Genomic DNA, 23,343 nt, shown 5'->3' with positions numbered 1-23,343 from the left:
CTTCTTAAAATTAAACACATTAATCTGCTTTACAAAAGGTGTAGAGCTTAACTGGCATACATAAGCAGCGCGTGAGTTTCAAGTTTGGGGAAGATCATTTTCACCATAAAAATGCACCTTTATAATAAAAGCATTACATGCATAATCACATTTGCAGTCACTTTTGAGAATGGTGTTTTCCTGCTAATTGATTGCATTATGGAACATTCAGGCTTATAGCCTACTGCCGTGTGTGCATTTCTGCGCTTATGTGAATAGCCTAATAGTTTATCAACATTTTAAGATAACATTTCTGATCTGTTGCATCCGACACATTGCTTTTAAACTTTTTTTTGATGCTAGTGGTTGTATTAATTTGGGATCTATTGCATTTCATAACTGTCCCAGACTATGCTTGAATATTTATTTCTCTCACGGAATAGAATAGGTCAACTTTTGTACTATGAGGGATAGTATATTGACATGGGCTAGTGCTTTTGATTTTCGTTTGGCCTAAATCTTGTCTGCTAAATGAACTAGTGTCGCCCACAGCCATATGGCATAGCCAGATCAGGACCTAACAGGACAACTCAGAGTATGTTCTGTTCATCTAAAATATAAATTTTCTTCATATCATGTTTGTTTAGACCTGTCTAAAATAAATAATGGACTTATTGTGATGGTGTAGGCTATATTACATGGATTTATTAGACTTTTTAAAATGTAGATGTTCCAAAGGTCTGCATCAGTGGCTTGTATGCTAATGCTTGGAAGCCAGGAGATGCTAAATGTGTTTATGTTAATTAAGGGTCAATTACCGTGAGACCTGCAGTCTCATAGTATATTTTGCTTGACAATCACCGGCTGACAAAACGACATGACCGCCACAGCCCTTGTTGGCACTACCTGATTTTTCAGTTCCTGAATAAGAAGTTAGTCACTTTCTAAAATGGAATTGACTCCAACACTGTGTAATGCACAGCCATGGTCATTTCACTGCAGGCGTAGGCTGACTTTCTGAAGATTTACACATGTACTGTATGTTGTGTAATGGTCGCATATATTAATGGCATGCGCTCTCCACTGATGTCTGGTTACCAGGCAATCAGACCCTGGTGCTCTCATCACCTAGACACCTACCCAGAGTCATGCCAATGGTTTCTCACTGCCACAGGGTGTGAGTGTGGTTTAAGAGAAGTATGTTTCTGTACTTATACCAGCCAAAGTTCCTGTCCTTTCCCTCCGTTTCTCTCCTCTTCCCTCCACCCCTCAGCTGTCCCTGTGGTGTGTATGTGTGGAATGTTCCGACCGGGCCAGAGAGGGAGTAGGGCTTCACAACAACATGTTGGGGGTCACCAGCTAGCATTCCTCTAAGCATCATTACACCCCCCTGATGGTGCATGTGTTTACATGCAGGACCCACCAACATGATACTACTCTATAACGTAGCTGCTAGCGTCTGGAAGCTGCCCCACTGACTGAGACGGTAACATAGCTGCTAGCATCTGGAAGCTGACGAACTGACTGAGACGGTAACGTAGCTGCTAGCGTCTGGAAGCTGACCCGCTGACTGAGATGGTAACATAGCTGCTAGCATCTGGAAGCTGACGAACTGACTGAGACGGTAACATAGCTGCTAGCATCTGGAAGCTGACGAACTGACTGAGACGGTAACGTAGCTGCTAGCGTCTGGAAGCTGACCCACTGACTGAGATGGTAACATAGCTGCTAGCATCTGGAAGCTGACGAACTGACTGAGACGGTAACGTAGCTGCTAGCGTCTGGAAGCTGACCCGCTGACTGAGACGGTAACATAGCTGCTAGCATCTGGAAGCTGACGAACTGACTGAGACGGTAACGTAGCTGCTAGCGTCTGGAAGCTGACCCACTGACTGAGATGGTAACATAGCTGCTAGCATCTGGAAGCTGACGAACTGACTGAGACGGTAACGTAGCTGCTAGCGTCTGGAAGCTGACCCGCTGACTGAGACGGTAACGTAGCTGCTAGCGTCTGGAAGCTGACCCACTGACTGAGACGGTAACATAGCTGCTAGCATCTGGAAGCTGACCCACTGACTGAGACGGATATTCAATATTTTTTTGTGCTAATGTATTTCCTCCACTCTCCTGGTTCATAATTTGTTTTGTTCAGTCACTGTTCAGTGGTTTTTAAAATTCTATATGGGGGGGGGGTTCAGTTCAGCTTTTGGGGAATGTCTGTTTGGGGGAGGGGGTCAGGGGATGAAGCAGGAATAAAGTTGACCTTTATACACCGACCTTTCACCTCCCTTGGGGGTCAAACAGCACTTTGCTTAAAACAGCTCTCTGTGTTTGAGGTGAAATCAATACTCTCCTCAACGGTCTCTCAGCCTATACACGAACACTTCAGTCAGCATCACTTAACCTATAGGACACCTAGGCTCAACACAGCTATCCCAGAGCTAATTTTGAGCGCATTGAATCTCCTTTTCACAGTGCTCTGCTCAGCTGCTCTGGACTAGTGGACACTAAAAAAGTGTTTGTGGTTCACTCCCATTCAGAAATAGAGGCTAGGGAGAGTAGAATAGGTTTGTATCTGAACTTCCACAGGCCTGTGTATTTCTTTAGTATGCATCGGTACACTTTCAAGACATCCATCTTTTATCCTTCCATCCCTTCATCCCAGCGCTGTGGGAGAGCAGGGCTGGTTAATTATTAAAGGAGTGTGACTGGCCTTTGGTTTCACCGATGGGGACAAAGGTTCACACACTCAGCAAGCAGTGTGTGTGTGTGTGTGTGTGTGTGTGTGTGTGTGTGTGTGCGCAGTCCTACGTGCGTGTTATAACACCAGCTTGTGTGAGTGTGTTTGCCAGAGAGAAAGGAGGTGGTGTTATTGCTAGTGTTTTATCAGGTAAACCAGGACCCAGTCGTGTAGCACGCAGCAAACTGCCAGGGATTAGTTGTCCCAGGTCAGTCAATATGTGTACATCAGAAGTGCTGGCACCATAGATTCTTTTCACTGTGGGAAAATGAAAAGGGGAGCAAGGACAGAGGGGAGGAGGGGTAACATTACGTGGTGTTATCTATCTCTCTGAGAGTTAGTACAGGGTAGGCTGGGACAACCCGACACTGGAGTTGCATGGAGAAGACACCCCACGAGGGTGTGTGTCCTAGGAGGGTGGTACCGCAGTGAGGGCTGTGACTGGGGGATTCAGTTACTCCATGGAGAGAAGAACAACCCTGCCTCGCCCTTCTCCTGGGAGCTCATTGTGGTGTTGGAGGAACAGTGTGGGTACCTTGGAGGGAGAAGGGCCCTTGAACCGCCTCATACACACCCCGGCTCCGTGGTTTGTTTGTGGTCCCTCCTTGGTAGTCACACAACAAAAACTACTGGGAGGTGTGGCTTTCCCACCCATGTGTGACCACAAACAACCCTCCATGATGCCTCTCTTACTTGTCAGCTTACACTAATATCCTGTAAAGACAGGCCACTGTGGACAGGGTTGATAAATTATGCTGTGTCAGCCAGGCTGTCAAACTTCAAAATGCACCTGTTGTTTTTCTGTACCTTCTCTGTTTCTTCTCTGCTTCTCTGTTGTTTTTCTGTACCTTCTCTGTTTCTTCTCTGCTTCTCTGTTGTTTTTCTGTACCTTCTCTGTTTCTTCTCTGCTTCTCTGATGTTTGTGTCTTTAGGGCACTGTGTACACTGTCTGCTCAACCTGTTTGGTTGATGGTAAGACTGTGTGTTTCTGTGAGCTACATGCCCTAGACTCTAGACCTCAGGGGACAACACAGACAGAGAGGGAGGGAGAGAACTGGAAAGAGGAGAGCGGTGGATGAAAGGAGTGGAGAGGTGGAGAGCCCTCCCTCCAGCCCCTATGGTTGCCATGCCGGCGAGCGAGGGGAGGGCCACAGATCAGAGATCAAAGTGGAGCGAGGGAGGGAAAGAAGGAGAGAGGGATGGGCCTTCTCGTGTTTCAGCCGAGTGGCTGGGGTTGGGTGTAATTCTAACCCCACAAACACACAGAGTCCCAGCCCTTCAGAACACACACAGTACATACACAGAAGGACTACCAGTGGAGCAGAACGTCTGGATGACCCTTGCCGTCTCACACAGTAACTCCAGACGGTTCGCCAAGCTAGCCTTCGTCCACCCTTTCCCTCTCTCTCTGTCTGTGTGGGCAGCAGGTGAGTGAATCCCTCGGTCTGTCTCGCTCCCTCCTTTCTCTCTCTCTCTCTGGCCATGTGGGAGTAGAACAGATAAGAGGTCTCAACGGTTGCAACTGTTCTTAGATATCGCTCTCTCGCCACCTGAGCTACTCTCTCCATGCCTGATGAATGTAAATATAGCAGACCAAGATGCCAAGGAGTGTGTTGACGCCACACACACCTTATTGTGCCACCCCTGACCTGGAGAAGAAGAAGAACGAGTGACTACACACAATCCTCTGGAACCCACATGCAGTGACATCACTTCTGGCGGAGTGGCGTGAGTCAGCGTATGACGTGCGACAAAAGGTCTCTGTGAGTGTGTGTGTGTGTGTGTGTTTTAAGCAAATCAGCCTGGGACCTGGGAATGGATTGGAGGATGCTGAAACTGCATAACCCTTCGTCTGCTGGCTGTCGGCCTGAGTGTCAGCTGGTATACACAGATAAACTGAAACACTGATAAACCGCTGGAGGACCGTTGGCTTGTTGTTGTGATTTAAACCCAAACGTGACCAGGAAGTCTCGCCCTGCCCTGTTACACCCCAGAGGAATACCTTCGTCTTTACCGGCGTGTGTGTGTGTGTGTGTGTTGGAGAGCAGGAGCAGTGTTTTTCCAGATCGTTGGATTGCCTAATTGCCTCTTTGGATTTGGGAAGTGCGCCCTGGATTTTGAAACACAAAGGACGAGAGTAAGGGAGGAGTTTATCTTGTTTGGCTCAATGATAGAAGAATGAAATGGAGCGAATTTGTTGAGATATGATTGGGAAGCAGGACTGTGGAACTACTGGAGAAGAAGACAGCAGGAAGAAACTGTCATGTCAAATGACCTTTTACTATCACATATAGGGAAATTGACTTTGAATTAGATTGTTCCTTCTACAGCTCCACTTTGGATGTGGGACTTTGGATTCAGCCTCTATTTTTGTTTCTTTTCAAAGTATTTTTTTGTCTCCCAGAGTGAGGATGAGGAGGGACAGGAGTTCGGGGTCTTTCCGTAAGGATCGGAAGGAGAAGCCAGGGGGTCTCTCCAGAGCTCTGAGCTGGCTGAGTGTATCCTCTCTATCTAGACAGACCCGACGCATCTTCCGCAGCCAGTCAGAGCTGCACACACACTTCCACACACATTCCCGCTCACACACACACCTGCACCCAGGGGAGGCAGAAGATGATGAAGACTGGGTGTATGAGCCGCAGCATCGCACAAGAACAGGTGAGACCTGAAGGGTGGCAAACCATCCGCCATGTTGGCACCAATATCGGGACATGACAAGTCTTAAATGACATGGTGGAAACCTGTCCAGCCCTTTCACATATCAGTGGCCACTGGCCAAAATCCCCAGTCTGTTTGTATGTAGTCTGCATCTCTCTACTTTGACTCTACCTCATTTGAATAGATTTCCATTATCTCCCTCTGCCTTCCTCTGTACTAGCATCAGGAAGTGAAGGAGATAGTTGTTTACATGTGGAGACAGAGAAGTGGGTCACTGTCTTCTTACGGCCCATTATTGCCTGCCTCTTTGCCACAGGGGGTCAAAGTGCAGTGTGTGTGTGTGCGCGTGCGGGTTGGTTCTTCTATCCTTGTAAAGTCCCCACAAGGATAGTAAAACATGGGGGAAAAAAGCTATTTTAAGCTAGAGGTTAGGGTTACAATTTAAGTTTAGGGCTAGAATTAAGGTAAAGGGGTAGGGGTAGGTTTATGGTTAGGGAAAAAGTACATTTTAATGGAAATAGATTTAAGGTCCCCACGAGGATAGAAGATTGTGTGATAGTAATGTGACTTTCCGGAAGTGGGTGATGTCATGGGCTGGTGATGTCATAGGCTGGTGGTGATCTGAGCGCGTGGTCCTGTGCCAGGGAGGGAGAGAGAGACTGTTTGTGAGAGTGTAACATAGTGTTTTCCACATTATTGAGCAGAGAGACAAAGAGCACAGGCTAGTTCTACATTGTAGAATATTGATATTATTGTCTCATTCATATTTATCAATATGTTATTGATTTGTTATGTCAGAGAATAGGTTTTCTGGGGTGAGGTAAGCATGACATCTATTTATAGTTCTACCAGTGTAGTTTATCCTGATTGACGATATTATCAGTTCATTAGCTTCTTGCGTGTCGCACATACTGTTACACTGCGTACGTGAATGTGTGTGTGCGCGTGAGGTCATTGTTGTCAGTGAGTCGTTGGGTACATTGGTTGTAACTCAACCCTTGCCATCACCTGCTGATGGAAAAACACCAGCACTGCACTATTGTGTTAATGTGCACCAGCCACCATTAACACTGACCTGGTCAGGGCATCCCAAAATACTGGCATGGCCTTCAGTCAACTCTTCAACCAGACAGACGGGTAGAGGAATAACACAATTAAGCTCTGTGTGTTTGTGCACGTGTGCATGCGTGTAGATATCTGCAGCGATCTTGTCATCTTCAGATCTGTGTCTGTATACATATTGTTCCTCTGGTTTGATCTCTTACGTAACGTTATCCAACTTTTGGTGTCCACCTTGATCTGGCTCCCTTTTCCATATTTCATCTGTGATCTTTTTGTTGTGTATTTTCTCATCGCTATTCTCAGAAAAGCTTTGCCAAGCTAGTGGTCATAGTTTTCCATTTTCATAATCTAGAGAGTATTGATTATTAGCGATTTAGATATTTAGTCTGATTTATTCTCTATTGAATGTTTCACGGTCTTAGAGGGGAGTCCTGATTAGTCAATGATACTGTGGTAAATCCCATTGGGAAAGACGCAAAGCTTATTGTTCATTGATTTAAGGAAACAATAAAACATAACAGGATATCATGTTGGTTATATGGGTCGATTTGTTTTTGTAAAACAACTGTGAGAAGCTCAATTTTTGTGATTTTTTTTAAACTACATTTTACTCAAATGCATGAAAATTAAATGATGTTGGCGCCATCTGAAATATAACTGATGCGCACCACTACACTGTAGAAGGGAGATGATGAGCAAGTGGTGGCTGTGCGCTTGTGGCTCTCATTCGCGCTACTGCTCGCTCTGTTTGCTACAAATATTTTGTTGTTGTAACTAGTCACTAATCTTAAAGGGATGAGGTGAGATTTGGCAATAAACCCTGTTTCTACTTACCCAGAGTCAGATGAACTCATGGATACCTTTTTTTATGTCTGTGTGCAGTTTGAAGAAAGTTGAAGGTAGTCCCCTTTTCATTCGGTCACTCGGTATAACATACTATGAGGAGTCAAAGACCAATCTTATTCACCTGAAAACTGAAATTGCGCCCAATGGACCAATGGATGCCTAGCCCGCCCTCAGAAGCCCCGCCTGCCTGGTTATAATTCCGGGGCTCGCATTCGTTTCCTTAATTCTTTGCTCTTCAGCTCGCCTGAAGGAAGAACTTGTCACGCAAATTATTAACTTTTAAAGCACACGAAGACTATGAGATTCGGCTCCAACTTAGGTGTCTGTTAGTGGGTAGAACGTACTCGTCCCCCTAGGTCCCTCAAACTCACCTGGATCACGAAGCCAGTTCCAAAGCATTTTTTCATTGTTCCCCTCTAATCAGGTACTGATTTTAGACCTGGGACACCAGGTGTGTGAGTTTTGGGTCTTGGTATCGGTTTTTGGTTTCAACTTGCGTTGGGCTGACTGTGAGAAAGATTGTGGCTGCTGGCGAAAGGTCTTCCCTACTTGGCTATAGAGAGTTTTCAGTGCGAATCGGATGACATCAGTCCGGGCAGCCCAAAGTCCCGGCTTTGGATTCGGTGGGGGAGAGTGAACCATTGGTGGTTAATGCGCCTTTGATGGAGCTGTGTCATAGGGCTGCAGATCACCTGGCGGTGGATTGGCCGTCTTCTCCCCCACAGCAGAGTTCCTTCAGGTTTGGGGGAAGGTATTTATCTCCTGTCCGTGCAGCGATGAAGTGTCGCTTACACGTTTAAAGATTTTGCCAATGAACTAAAGGCGATCTGGGATTCCCCTCATTCAGCCAAGTTGGTGCTACCAGGTTATGGCGAGTTCATGAATGTAGAGGTTATGGAGGATGGACGTGTGGCTTGTTAGCAAACCGCCGATGGATGGAAAGCTGGCGAGTTACTTCATTCCAGAGGCTAACAAGGGGGCTAATCCTAGCATTGGTGGGATTAACAACAATATTCTATTTAAAATGATATAAGACACATGAATGTCTGAGGAATTTTAATTATGAGATTTCTGTTTTTTGAATTTGGCGCCCTGCACTTTTTCTTTTTTGTTTTGTCATATCGATCCCGTTACCGGGATTGCAGCCATAAGAAGTAAAGTTTTTTTTTTTGGTATCTGTACTTTACTATACTATTTTTATTTTTGACAACTTTTACTTCACTACATTCCAAAAGATAATACTGTACTTTTTACTCCATACATTTTCCCTGACACCGAAAAGTACTCATTACATTTTGAATGTTTAGCAGGATGGGAAAATGGTCCAATTCACACACTTGTCAAGAAAACATCCCTGGTCATCTGCCTCTGATCTGAGAACTCACTAAACACAAATGCTTTGTTTGTAAATTATGTCTGAGTGTTGTAGTGTGGACCTGGCTATCCATACATTTAAAAAAAGAAAAAGAAAATGGTGCCATCTGGTTTGCTTAATATAAGGAATTTGAATACTTAAGTACATTTTATCAATTACATTTACTTTTGATACTTGAGTATATTGAAAACCAAATACTTTTAGACTTTTACAAGTAGTATTTTAGTGGGTGACTTTCACTTTTACTTGAGTCATTTTCTATTAACGTCAGAGGTGTAGACTCGAGTCACATGACTTGGACTCAAGTCAGACTCGAGTCACAAATAAGATGACTTGCAACTCGACTTTGACTTTAACACCAATGACTCGTGACTTAACTTGGACTTGAGCCTTTTGACTCGAACTGACTTGATACCCTCCCCAAGCCCAAATATAAAAAGTGTGCTCTTAAAAAAAGTGTGCATCGCATCAACTCTTGATTTTACGGATTACAGTTTGAATCGGACAGCAGCCAATCAAATTTTGCCAGCTGAGAAAAAGTTGTGCGTGGCAGTGCAGAGGAACGTTGGCGGGTGAATTCAGATGGAGCCCTTGGAAAGATGATACTCAAAATTATTATTTTCGGATATAAAGACTACGCTGTATCAACAAACAACGGATTGCAACTTGCAACACATGCAGGAAGAAAATGACAGATGGAGGCGCAAGAACTTCCAACTTTGTTCGACATTTGAAGCTGCACAAAGAACGCTAAGTCATGGCTAATAAAGCCGACAGGTATATCATTCATAACTTTGCTAGTGTAAATGGTTTAGTGTAGCATGTTGGCTAACGTAACGTTAAATCAATGAGCCTCCACACAGTCAGTCAGTGCGGGAACGTGATCATTGCACCCAAGATTAGCTACAACTGGTTAGGCAGTTGGTAGCCTAAATCCTGCCTGATGTTACTGCTGTTCCTAAAGCAATTGACATACGTTAGCCTACTGTAACCACACACACAGTGTGTGTGTTAAGGTTGGGCGATTGTGTACAAGCCTACATCGCCCGATTGCGATCCTCGATCGTCGATCGCTATTGGGAGGGGGGGGCTTTCTTATGGCTACCCATGTATTTCCATGGAAATATAGTTTATTTGGAAAGTAAAAAATATATTTTTAAAGCATTTATGACTTGGAACTTGAGTGCCAAGACTTGAGACTTGTGACTTGTAAAACAATGACTTGGTCCCACCTCTGATTAACGTATCTTTACTTTTACTCAAGTATGACAATTGTGTACATTTTCCACCACTGCAATTAAGTGCAGGAAATGTAGTGCTGAAATGTGTTTTGGTTCAAATTGAATTGAAGAGTAAAAAACAATCAGAATGGAGAAAGACTCATTGAAATCACTTAGAATGTACAGTGGGGAGAACAAGTATTTGATACACTGCCGATTTTGCAGGTTTTCCTACTTACAAAGCATGTAGAGGTCTGTAATTTTTATCACAGGTACACTTCAACTGTGAGAGACGGAATCTAAAACAAAAATCCAGAAAATCACATTGTATGATTTTTAAGTAATTAATTTGCATTTTATTGCATGACATAAGTATTTGATCACCTACCAACCAGTAAGATTTCCGGCTCTCACAGACCTGTTAGTTTTTCTTTAAGACGCCCTCCTGTTCCCCACTCATTACCTGTATTAACTGCACCTGTTTGAACTCGATACCTATATAAAAGACACCTGTCCACACACTCAATCAAACAGACTCCAACCTCTCCACAATGGCCAAGACCAGAGAGCTGTGTAAGGACATCAGGGATAAAATTGTAGACCTGCACAAGGCTAGGATGGACTACAGGACAATAGGCAAGCAGCTTGGTGAGAAGGCAACAACTGTTGGCGCAATTATTAGAAAATGGAAGAAGTTCAAGATGACGGTCAATCACCCTTGGTCTGGGGCTCCATGCAAGATCTCACCTCGTGGGGCATCAATGATCATGAGGAAGGTGAGGGATCAGCCCAGAACTACACGGCAGGACCTGGTCAATGACCTGAAGAGAGCTGGGACCACAGTCTCAAAGAAAACCATTAGTAACACACTACGCCGTCATGGATTAAAATCCTGCAGCGCACGCAAGGTCCCTCTGCTCAAGCCAGCGCATGTCCAGGACCGTCTGAAGTTTGCCAATGACCATCTGGATGATCCAGAGGAGGAATGGGAGAAGGTCATGTGGTCTGATGAGACAAAAATATAGCTTTTTGGTCTAAACTCCACTCGCCGTGTTTGGAGGAAGAAGAAGGATGAGTACAACCCCAAGAACACCATCTCAACCGTGAAGCATGGAGGTGGAAACATCATTCTTTGGGGATGCTTTTCTGCAAAGGGGACAGGGCGACTGCACCGTATTGAGGGGAGGATGGATGGGGCCATTTATCGCGAGATCTTGGCCAACAACCTCCTTCCCTCAGTAAGAGCATTGAAGATGGGTCGTGGCTGGGTCTTCCAGCATGACAACGACCCGAAACACACAGCCAGGGCAACTAAGGAGTGGCTCCGTAAGAAGCATCTCAAGGTCCTGGAGTGGCCTAGCCAGTCTCCAGACCTGAACCCAATATAAAATCTTTGGAGTTAGCTGAAAGTCCGTATTGCCCAGCGACAGCCCCCAAACCTGAAGGATCTGGAGAAGGTCTGTATGGAGGAGTGGGCCAAAATCCCTGCTGCAGTGTGTGCAAACCTGGTCAAGAACTACAGGAAATGTATGATCTCTGTAATTGCAAACAAAGGTTTCTGTACCAAATATTAAGTTCTGCTTTTCTGATGTATCAAATACTTATTTCATGCAATAAAATGCAAATTAATTACTTAAAAATCATACAATGTGATTTTCTGGATATTTGTTTTAGATTCTGTCTCTCACAGTTGAAGTGTACCTATGATAAAAATTACAGACCTCTACATGCTTTGTAAGTAGGAAAACCTGCAAAATCGGCAGTGTATCAAATACTTGTTCTCCCCACTGTATGTGTTGATACCCCAGGATCACTCACTACTCATAAAGCAAATGTACAACTTTTATTATTCAAAAACTAAAAATACCGTCATACCGTCCAATTTAAAAAAAAAAAATACTGTGATATATTTTGACCGTATCACCCAGCCCTAATGTCTGGGTCTGGGAGTGGGTGTTAGGCAGTGCGCAGGTCGCACATTTACCCTGGTTACCACAGTTGCCTGGGGGTGCAGCATCAATTAGTGTGCATTATCAGGGTTACCACAGTGTCCTGTGTGTTTGAGCCTCGGGCTGCCGTGGCAGCGTGCGAGTACACAGTTTCCAGGTTACAGCAGGTTTCCTGTGGGTTTGAGTCTCAGGCTGCCATGGTTCATTGACTCTGGTTGATTCTATGCAGCGCTTGTCATGACAGGTGTTCTGTTGTTTTGGACTTGAGGTTCCTTGTACGAGTTCTGACATTTCAGGCTCGCAAGAAAGTATTTTTCTTGGAACCGTGGGGTCTATGGACTTTTGCGCATAGCCAAGTTGCAGCAGGTTTGGTTCCCTATATGGGGCTCTGACAGGCTTCTCGGGTAAGTATTAGGAAAAAAGGTGGCTTCTGTAACCCGTTTTTGGAGCTGGTTGAACTTGTGTGTGCTTGGGCTGCCGTGGACCTCTTAGTTTGGTATCCTCTGAGCTGGCTTGGGGCATGATTGTATGTCCCCATAGTATGTTATACCGTGTGACTGACTGAAGGGGAACGTACAGTTATGAATATAACTACTGTTCCCTGAAGGAGGCAACGAGGTATAACATATTTGGGCCCCGAGCGTCAGGGGATTTGGGCTTGCTGAAGAGCGGTACTGAAGATCCTCCTTCAGGGACCAGTAGTTATATTCATAACGGTATGTTTCGCAAGACATTGTTAACTAGCAGTAGCATAATGACTAGAAGTCTACAGGAACAAGTAACGCTAGTTAGCAATTGCGCTAACGCTAGTTAGAAACTTCCTTCAAACTGCATTCAGAGACATAAAAATGGTATCCATGAGTTCCATCTGACTACGTTGGTCGAAAAGTGGCTTAATTGCCACAATCTCGCACAATCCCTTTAAAAGCGCATCTCGACAGAAAAAAAACAACAAAAAAAACTATATTTTTCAGTCAGAATAAGTGTACTTATATATAACATCTGGCAGTGACTCCAGCTTCCCTGCCAGACCAGTTAAAGCCCTATAGGCTGCCACGCACCGGGCCTGTGTGTGTGTATATATAGCTCCTAATGACTGGCTCTGGGCTGCTGTTTGCAAAGCAGCAATTACAGCGCGGTTGCCACCGGTGATCGGTTGGATGTTTTCCTTGGTTGCCATGGCAGTGGTAGGAGGCGGTGCAGACAGCGAAGCGGAGAGTTCTGGTGCTGTTCCGTGTGATCTCCCTATTGTGAACTCACTCAGCCAATCAGAGCCGGAGAGACACACCCTTGTTGTCATTGGATGCACCAGGGAAGGTTGAATGAACTAAAACTCAGAATAATGAAAGGAGCCTAGCTATATCCAGGACATATTATGTAGATGTCGTATCTATGCTATTAGTTTTTATTGTTACACATTATAACACATGGCCTAATGTTTTGCACACTTTCTTACGTTAACATAGGTTGAGAGCACTAAGTCAGCTGTTTTTCCAAATAGGATAGAAATTACCAAGTGTCATTATGCCAGGGGCCTGTAGGTGGCGACAGTGAGCTGATAGTGTTGTCCCATATACTTTCAGCTCATCTCTTATCTGTCCATTAGGCCTAACTCTTCACTGTCCTTATCACTGTCCTTATCACTCCCATAGCCACCATGTTCCCACTTTCACTGGACATGGACAAACCAATCACCTCAATCATTTACATTGAATACCAACTTGCTTTACTGGACTTCACTAATGAACCAATCAAGGACCGGACATGTTCAGTAGAGAGGGATCTTGTACAGAAGGATTGAACACTCAGGCTCCAAAAGCCAATATCTGTCTGGTGCATCATCCTGGGAGGGACCAAGCCAGAATAAAGACAAGACCAGTCCCATAGCTTCTCCATGTTAGCCAGTCAAATCTCCTTTTCCTTTTAGTAATATGAGTTTTCTATGTAAATCGTAATATGGGTTTTACAGTACCATGTTAGCCGCAAGGCTAATATGGGATTTGCAAGTGTGTCAATGTTTGGGTTTACCAATCTGAATGAACGGTGATTTGGGATAGCACAGCACATTAACCCAAATAAACATGCCAAACCAGAATTGGGTCCTACCATGTTATGAAAGGTTATAAGTGGGATATGAAAGGTATTTAGGTTCATATTCTATGTTGGAGTGATCTGCTGTAACTCCTGAGAGGCTTGTGATGATGCCCTCATAATTGTCTTTTGGTTTTGGACAGACAAGCACATGTGCGTGCACACACATACAGTACATGTACACACACACACACACACACATACAGTACACACACATTTTGGGGTCTGTGGCCCAAGCCCAGTTGTCCTGTAATTCCAGATTAACAGAACTCAGCAATAGTGAGACAACATTGGCCCACTACTCCTGGCCTAGCTCTGATGTTACAAGACTGAGCTGTCATTAAGAGATAGACGTGTGCCATCTGCCACTGTGGCTCGAGACCTAGGACCAAAACACACACACACACACACACACACACACACACAGTCACACACACACATAGTCACAGTGCAATTTGATAAGGCTTTCCTCTTCTGACTAAATTATAACGGGGCTGTCATATGCCGTATTGTATTATATTACTGATGCTGGCTGAGTATACATGGTCTTTAACGACCTCTCTTTCTCTCTTTCTGCCTCTTCTATGTGCTGATAATGATGACTGACTGGGGATCATATTCAGGTAAGTCAACCCTCTCAGTTTTAACCTCTCCAGCAGTTCCTGGATTGGTCCTATGTGACATTTCAAAGCCCTAAGCTCCCACAGACCATGATGGCTCAACTGTTATCTGTCATTTAAGAGCGTTACTCCCATTTGAACCAAACTGAAGCTTTCCCCTGAGCCATTTGCTAGAATTACACTCAACTTACGTAACAGGGCACCTTTTCATAATCATAACTCCACATCTTATTGTCTGCTCCCTGGCATCCTCTTATCTTGGTATTATGGGATGTATCCATGGACGCCATGACTCGGACCTGAAAGAGGATCATCAACATTGTGATAAAGGGGATAGGGGAATAGGCTTATGTTTGGTATTTGGTATTTTATTAGGATCCCCATTAGCTGTTGCAAAAGTTCCTGGGGTCCACACAAAACATGAAACATGACATAATACAGAACATTAATAGACAAGAACTGCTCAAGGACAGAACCACATACATTTAAAAATGGCACACACAGTCTACATAGCAATACATACACACTAAATATCTAGGTCAAATAGGGGAGAGGCATTATACCGTGAGGTGTTGCTTTATCTGTTTTTTTTAAGCCAGGTTTGCTGTTCATTTGAGCGATATGAGAGTTATATGAGTTAATATGAGAGTTCCATGCAATAATGACTCTATATAATACTGTACGCTTTCTTGAATTTGTTCTCGATTTGGGGACTGTGAAAAGACCCCTGGTGGCATGTCTGGTGGGGTAAGTGTGTGTGTCAGAGCTGTGTGTAAGTTGACTATGCAAACAAATTTGGAATTTTCAACACATTAATGTTTATTATAAAAATAAGTGATGCAGTCAGTCTCTCCTCGTCTCTTAGCCAAGAGAGACTGGCATAGATAGTATTTATATTAGCCCTCTGATTACAATGAAGAGCAAAACATGCCGCTCTGTTCTGGGCCAGCTGCAGCTTAACTAGGTCTTTCTTTGCAGCACTTGACCACATGACTGGACAGTTATCAAGATAAGACAAAACTAGAGCCTGTAGGACTTGCTTTTTAGAGTGTGGTGTCAAAAAAGCTTCTTTTTTATGGACAGACCTCTCCCAATATTTATTACCATTGAATCTATATGTTTTGACCATGACAGTTTACAATCGAAGGTAACACCAAGTAATTTACTCTCCTCAACTTATTCAACAGCCACACCATTCATTACCAGATTCAGCTGTGGTCTAGGACTTAAGGAATTATTTGTACCAAATACAATGCTCTTAGCTTTAGTGATGTTTATTATTGGCCACCCATTCCAAAACAGACAGCAACTCCTTGTTAAGGATTTCCGTGACTTCATTAGCTGTGGTTGCTGACACATAAATGGTTGAATCATCAGCATACATGGACACAGTCTTTATTTAATGCCAGTGGCAGGTCATTGGTAAAAATAGAAAAGAGCAGAGGTCCTAGAGAGCTGCCCTGCGGTACACCATGCCCAAGATGTTTGACATTAGAGAAGCTTCCATTAAAGAAAACCCTCTGAGTTCTATTAGATCGATGGCTCTGAATCCACGATATGGCAGAGGTTGAAAAGCTATAAAACATGTTTTCTCATCAACAGGTTCTGGTCAATAATATCAAAGGCTGCAGTGAAATCTAACAATACAGCTCCCACTCTTCTTATTATCAATTTCTTTCAACCAAACTTTATTCATTTGTGTCAGTGCAGTACATGTTGAGTGCCCTTCTCTATAAGCATGCTGAAAGTCTGTCAGTTTGTTTACAGAGAAATAGCATTGGTATATATATTAGTGCCATCGTAAAGTATTCAGAGCCCTTGACTTTTTCCACATTTTGTAAGGTTAAACTTTTTCTAAAATGGATGAAATAAATAAAGATCCTCAGCAATCTACACACAATACCCCATAATGACAAAGCGAAACGGGTTTTTAGAAATGATTGCAAATGTATTAAAAATGTTTAAAAAATATATTATTTACATAAGTATTCAGACCCTTTGCTATGAGACTCGAAATTGAGCTCCAGTGGATCCTGTTTCCGTTGATCATCCTTGAGATGTTTCTACAACTTGATTTGGAGGCCACCTGTGGTAAATTCAATTGATTGGACATGATTTGGAAAGGAACACACCTGTCTATATAATGTTTCACAGTTGACAGTGCATGTCAGAGCAAAAACCAAGCCATGAGGTCGAAGGAATTGTCCATAGAGCTCCGAGACAGGATTGTGTTGAGGCACAGATCTGGGGAAGGCTACTAAAAAATGTATGCAGCATTGAAGGTCCCCAAGAACACAGTGGCCTCCATCATTCTTAAATTGAAGAAGTTTGGAACCACCAAGACTCTTCTTAGAGCTGGCCACCCGGCCAAACTGAGCAATTGGGGGAGAAGAGAAGGGCCTTGGTTAGAGAGGTGACCAAGAACCCGATGGTCACTCTGACAGAGCTCTGGAGTTCGTCTGTTGAGATGGGAGAACCTTCCAGAAGGACAACCATCTCTGCAGCACTCCACCAATCAGGCTTTATGGTAGAGTGGCCAGACTCCTCAGTAAAAAGCCACTCCTCAGTAAAAAGCACCTGACAGCCCGCTTGAAGTTTGCCAAAAGGCAGCTAAAGACTCTCAGGCCATTATAAACAATATTTTCTGGTCTGAAGAAACCAAGACTCGAACTATGATTAAACTCTTTGGCCTGAATGCCAAGCATCATGTTTGGAGGAAACCTGGCACCATCCCTACAATGAAGCATGGTGGTGGCAGCATCATGCTGTGGGGATGTTTTTCAGCGGCAGGAACTGCGAGACTAGTCAGGATCGAGGCAAAGATGAATGGAGCAAAGTACAGAGAGATCCTTGATGAAAACCTGCTCTAGAGCACTCAGGAAATCAGACTGGGGCGAAGGGTCACTTTCCAACAGGACAACGACCCTAAGCACACAGCCAAGACAACGCAGGAGTGGCTTTGGGACAAGTCTCTGAATGTCCTTGAGTGGCCCAGCCAGAGCCCAGACTTGAACCCGATCTAACATCTCTGGAGAGACCTGAAAAGAGCTGTGTAACAATCCTCCCCATCCAACCTGAAAGAGCTTGAAAGGATCTGCAGAGAAGAATGGGAGAAACTCCCCAAATACAGGTGTGCCAAGCTTGTAGTCATACTCAAGAAGGCTTGAGGCTGTAATCGCTGCCAAAGGTGCTTCAGCAAAGTATTGAGTAATGGGTCTGAATACTTATGTAAATGTAATATTCCTGTTTTTAATTATTTATAAATTAGCATACATTTCTAAAAAACAATCTCAAGGATGATCAATGGAAACAGGATGCACCGGAGCTCAGTTTCGAGTCTCATAGCAAAGTGTCTGAATATTTATGCAAATAATATATTTCTGTTTTTTATTTTTAATACATTTGCAAACATTTCTAAAAACCTGTTTTTGCTTTGTCATTATGGGGTATTGTGTGTAGATTGGTGAGGAGAAAAAAAAAGATTTTTAATATATTTTAGAATAAGGCTGTAACCTAAAAAAATGTGGAAAAAGTCAAGGGGTCTGAATACTTTCTGAAGGCACTGTATGTATAAACATCTTCCCCATACGCATTCCTGTCTCTTCTATTAATGTTATATCCTTGTATTGCTACTGCTGTATCATCAAATGAATTTTCTAAGTGAGAATCAGAAATGGCTAATATATGAATGTTATCTGATATTAACAAGTTATTGATTTCATTAACCTTATTTCTAATGCTACATATACAGTGGGGAGAACAAGTATTTGATACACTGCCGATTTTGCAGGTTTTCCTACTTACAAAGCATGTAGAGGTCTGTAATTTTTATCATAGGTACACTTCAACTGTGAGAGACGGAATCTAAAACAAAAATCCAGAAAATCACATTGTATGATTTTTAAGTAATTAATTAGCATTTTATTGCATGACATAAGTATTTGATCACCTACCAACCAGTAAGAATTCCGGCTCTCACAGACCTGTTAGTTTTTCTTTAAGAAGCCCTCCTGTTCTCCACTCATTACCTGTATTAACTGCACCTGTTTGAACTCGTTACCTGTATAAAAGACACCTGTCTACACACTCAATCAAACAGACTCCAACCTCTCCACAATGGCCAAGACCAGAGAGCTGTGTAAGGACATCAGGGATAAAATTGTAGACCTGCACAAGGCTGGGATGGGCTACAGGACAATAGGCAAGCAGCTTGGTGAGAAGGCAACAACTGTTGGCGCAATTATTAGAAAATAGAAGAAAATAGAAGAAGTTCAAGATGATGGTCAATCACCCTCGGTCTGGGGCTCCATGCAAGATCTCACCTCGTGGGGCATCAATGATCATGAGGAAGGTGAGGGATCAGCCCAGAACTACACGGCAGGACCTGGTCAATGACCTGAAGAGAGCTGGGACCACAGTCTCAAAGAAAACCATTAGTAACACACTACGCCGTCATGGATTAAAATCCTGCAGCGCACACAAGGTCCCCCTGCTCAAGCAGGCGCATGTCCAGGCCCGTCTGAAGTTTGCCAATGACCATCTGGATGATCCAGAGGAGGAATGGGAGAAGGTCATGTGGTCTGATGATTCAAAAATAGAGCTTTTTGGTCTAAACTCCACTCGCCGTGTTTGGAGGAAGAAGAAGTATGAGTACAACCCCAAGAACACCATCCCAACCGTGAAGCATGGAGGTGGAAACATCATTCTTTGGGGATGCTTTTCTGCAAAGGGGACAGGACGACTGCACCGTATTGAGGGGAGGATGGATGGGGTCATGTATTGCGAGATCTTAGCCAACAACCTCCTTCCCTCAGTAAGAGCATTGATGATGGGTCGTGGCTGGGTCTTCCAGCATGACAACGACCCGAAACACACAGCCAGGGCAACTAAGGAGTGGCTCCGTAAGAAGTATCTCAAGGTCCTGGAGTGGCCTAGCCAGTCTCCAGACCTGAACCCAATAGAAAATCTTTGGAGGGAGCTGAAAGTCCGTATTGCCCAGCGACAGCCCCGAAACCTGAAGGATCTGGAGAAGGTCTGTATGGAGGAGTGGGCCAAAATCCCTGCTGCAGTGTGTGCAAACCTGGTCAAGAACTACAGGAAACGTATGATCTCTGTAATTGCAAACAAAGGATTCTGTACCAAATATTAAGTTCTGCTTTTCTGATGTATCAAATACTTATGTCATGCAATAAAATGCTAATTAATTACTTAAAAATCATACAATGTGATTTTCGGGATTTTTGTTTTAGATTCCGTCTCTCACAGTTGAAGTGTACCTATGATAAAAATTACAGACCTCTACATGCTTTGTAAGTAGGAAAACCTGCAAAATCGGCAGTGTATCAAATACTTGTTCTCCCCACTGTATATTGACATGGGCTATTTTCCACCCTTTCTTCGGTAGCTTCTCAGATTTAAACATGCTCCTATGAACTTCCTATGTTGCTGCTCATGGGTCCTTTTACATGGAAAATAACAAAAGAAGCCTTTTCAAACCTCAAATACACTACAAGTTCTCCTGCAACAGGGTGGTCAAATGAAGATCCCACATCTATAGGTGTCAGAGGATTATACCTGCCTGTAAAGACAGGATGTCTGACCTGATGATGTCATACAACATGGATGACATTATGTAGGTTTATTCAGGTTTACTGAGATGATAAATCCTCTATGATTATCTATTAATTCTCTTGATTTAATCTTTATTTATCTAGGTTAGCCTCTTTGAGATAAAATGTCAATTTCAAGAGAGAACTGTTCAGATAAATCCTACCAATGCCAGGTACTGTCTCTTTGTGTGACAAGTTATGTTACTAACCAGAGCGCTATATCAGTTAAGCAGCTAAATGTCAGCTACAGCTAGCCCAGCTAAGCCTCGTGCAAGGCTACTTACTTTACTTACTAGCTCATCTCTTATCTGTGTGTATTAGTGTTATCATTTCACATTGTTCCCTACAGAAATACTACACTGTACGTTTTATCTGTGAATGTGCATTCTGGTACAGTACTGTACAGTACAATACAGACGTCTGAGATAGGGACATGGTAATTATTGTTGTTATACAGGGCCATTGGAAGAGGGGCAATTCCACAGTAACGGAAGATGGGCAATTCCACAGTAACGGAATTGCGCTGCCAAACAAAAAACATTGATTTCAAAGTTTAACAAATCATACAACTCTATACACAAGGACTACTTTTAACAATTTACACAGAAAATTGTACAAAAACACATTTACTGGAAGAACTGTGCAGATGCAACGTTTTTGTGTCCATGTTTTCCAAAACTCAGAATTAAGATTTGACGATGTCTGCCAGATATAATGGTGTGTCATATATGACGTGACAGACTTTGAAAAAATCTATTTTGGTTATTGAACTACAGTAAGTGAAGTGGATTTACACCTGGTAACAGAATTGCGGTAAATGAATGTCATTCCTGATCTGTACTGCACAGAAATGCGTCATGATGGATATGAAGGTCATTCTCTTCATGGTGATGTATCCTAAATAGGAACACAACGGTAGAAATGTACAATATCCTCCTTTGCATATTTGGGTATTATTCTACACACTGGCTATTCATTTAATGAGCTCTGCCCCCAAACAAGACAACGGACCAAATCTGAACAAATAGTAGACGTCTATGTTTCACAAATTTGGACCTCAAAGTAAAGTATAATAGAGTCACAGTATAATAGAGTCACAGGAAATTGGTGGCACCTTAATTGGGAAGGACGGGCTCATGATAATGGTTGGAGTTGAAACGGTGAAATGGCATCAAATACATCAAACACATGTTTGATGCCATTTCATTTACTCAATTCCAGCCATTTTATTATGAGCCCTCAGCAGCCTCCTGAGTAGAGTACAGAGCACAATACATTATAGTGTACTCAACTCTAGTGTGCTCTGTGTACTATACTGTATTGTGCTGAACTGTATACTACTTTGCTGTACTGTGCTGTCCAAACTTGTGAACCCAACTGTGGTTTGTGACTACTATGATTTCTATGTAACCAGTTCAATTGCGGAAATTCCATTTACCGATTTCTCTGAAAAACACTAATTAATTGATAGGTCTACCTTTACTTGTAGGCTCTGTGAACTTTCATTATCCTCCCTTATGAGGGAGAGAAATTAGAAAATATCTTGAAGATGTGTAGATTTTTGGTAATGAAATATCAAGGCACAAGGCAATGTTTCTTAAACTTACAGAAGGCAGAAACATTTATTAGACACTGAATATATGTGTTGATATTAGTTGCCAGTGGTCTTTACTTCAACATTGTTGTTTTGATGTATTTCTGATACCTTTTAAGACTTTCTGGTAGATGTTTTCTAAGACCCCTTTTCCATCTGTTTATCCAGAAATCAAAGCCTTTACTTATTCCTCATTTTTAGGATGGAAAATTGTAGATTTTTTTTATATGCCTTAATTCAAAAAAGTATATATATATACTCTTAGCTTTCATTTGACACCCAATTTGACATGCTCCTATGAACTTCCTATGTTGCTGCTCATGGATCCTTTTACATGGAAATGACCAGAGTTAGATGTTGTGACGATCAGCTAGAAATATAGGCTGTTGGACTGTCTTTAATGCATTCTTGCTTCCTCCATTCCTTTAGTGAACCACTGATCTGTACATGATTGGATTAGAAAAGAGATTTCCACACCTCCAAACCTATTGCCTTTCCCCCATTCAGCCATGTCAGATCAGTGATCACTTTCAAGGAGGATGCAATTTTGAAGGTTTGAGCAGACCCCTGTTCAGTTTCCATTTTGGAAAATTATGTCTCATTCGTGGTACATTTTTACTGGTGTGTTTGTTGGTCTGTTCCAAGTTTGTGTATTTGTAGCGGTGGGTTATTTTCAGGGTTGTGTTTTTTGTGGAATTCTCATTTCACACACTCGCTCATGCAGAAGAGCCCTCTCACACACACGAATCAGACGGTAATGGACAGCACCTGGTACTGGCAGACGTATCACAACATGCAACCTGCGCCACCGTGGGATTGACACACACACAGGACCTTTTTCTCACAGGACAAATCTCATGTGACATTTTCTGTGTGAACACACACACACACACACACACACACACACACACTTCTTTACAAAATAGGACACAACATTTTGACATTGTCGTGATGTGAGCACAGTGCTTTGGGCTTTTAGTCATTGATTTCTCCTCTTCCCCAAATCCCCCTCTGGGTGTGACAAACCATTCCACAAAGCATGCCCACAAAACCTTCTCAACTATTCTGATTCTAGGAGGATCCATTGTGCTTCTCTACCATTGTGGTTGGCGCAAACTCATTGTTGAGTGACATTAGCATTTAAGATAGAAAATTAGCATTTAAACTAGTTTAATACCCAAACCAGTTGATTATGTCTGCATCTGGTTATTTCTCCTAACCGACTAACTAATTAATTGTGAATAGTGTTGTGGAGCTCTTAGCTCGCATAACAAGCTGCTGGTATAGCTTCACCTCTCCACCATGTTAGAGACAGCAGCTAATGGGTTCACGAGTCTAAGAGAAGGCCATTAGAGGTTCTCATTGGAAATCAATGTCTTGTCCAGTCAGCGTTTTAGTCCACAGGCAAACACTGTTTTAACCGACAGTGACACTCCATGATTCATACACTATTTTTCTGTTTTCATCTTTGTTCCTGGCTGTTTAGGATGCTTGCCTTAGTGTCCATTTATGCCCATTGTAGATTGGACATTTTTACTGGGTCATGTTCCATCCCAAGGGTGCATATTCGGCTTCTAAGGTCTCAGCTAGAGAATGGATG

The 23,343-nt window shown here is 43.0% G+C and overlaps 1 protein-coding gene across 4 annotated transcripts in view; it reads left to right on the top strand.

The window, feature by feature from the left end:
- The window catches only part of nhsl1b (NHS-like 1b), a 164,292-nt gene that overhangs the window by 73,644 nt on the left and 67,305 nt on the right, over positions 1–23,343 (top strand). For 2 of the 4 annotated variants that reach the window (XM_071413151.1, XM_071413146.1), the window contains exon 1: positions 3,989–5,377. The exons of the other annotated variants lie outside the window; for them this stretch is intronic. In XM_071413151.1, coding sequence (XP_071269252.1) covers positions 5,131–5,377 — 247 coding nt within the window. In that variant the 5' untranslated portion in view covers positions 3,989–5,130. Of the gene's footprint in view, positions 1–3,988; positions 5,378–23,343 lie in introns of those variants that run through there. 4 annotated transcript variants of the gene reach the window in all.

Source organism: Salvelinus alpinus, chromosome 8 (genome assembly GCF_045679555.1).
Source record: "Salvelinus alpinus chromosome 8, SLU_Salpinus.1, whole genome shotgun sequence".
Classification (NCBI taxonomy): Eukaryota; Metazoa; Chordata; class Actinopteri; order Salmoniformes; family Salmonidae; genus Salvelinus; species Salvelinus alpinus.
Note: the sequence above shows the minus strand (reverse complement) of the source record. Positions and strands in the feature narration are given on the sequence as shown.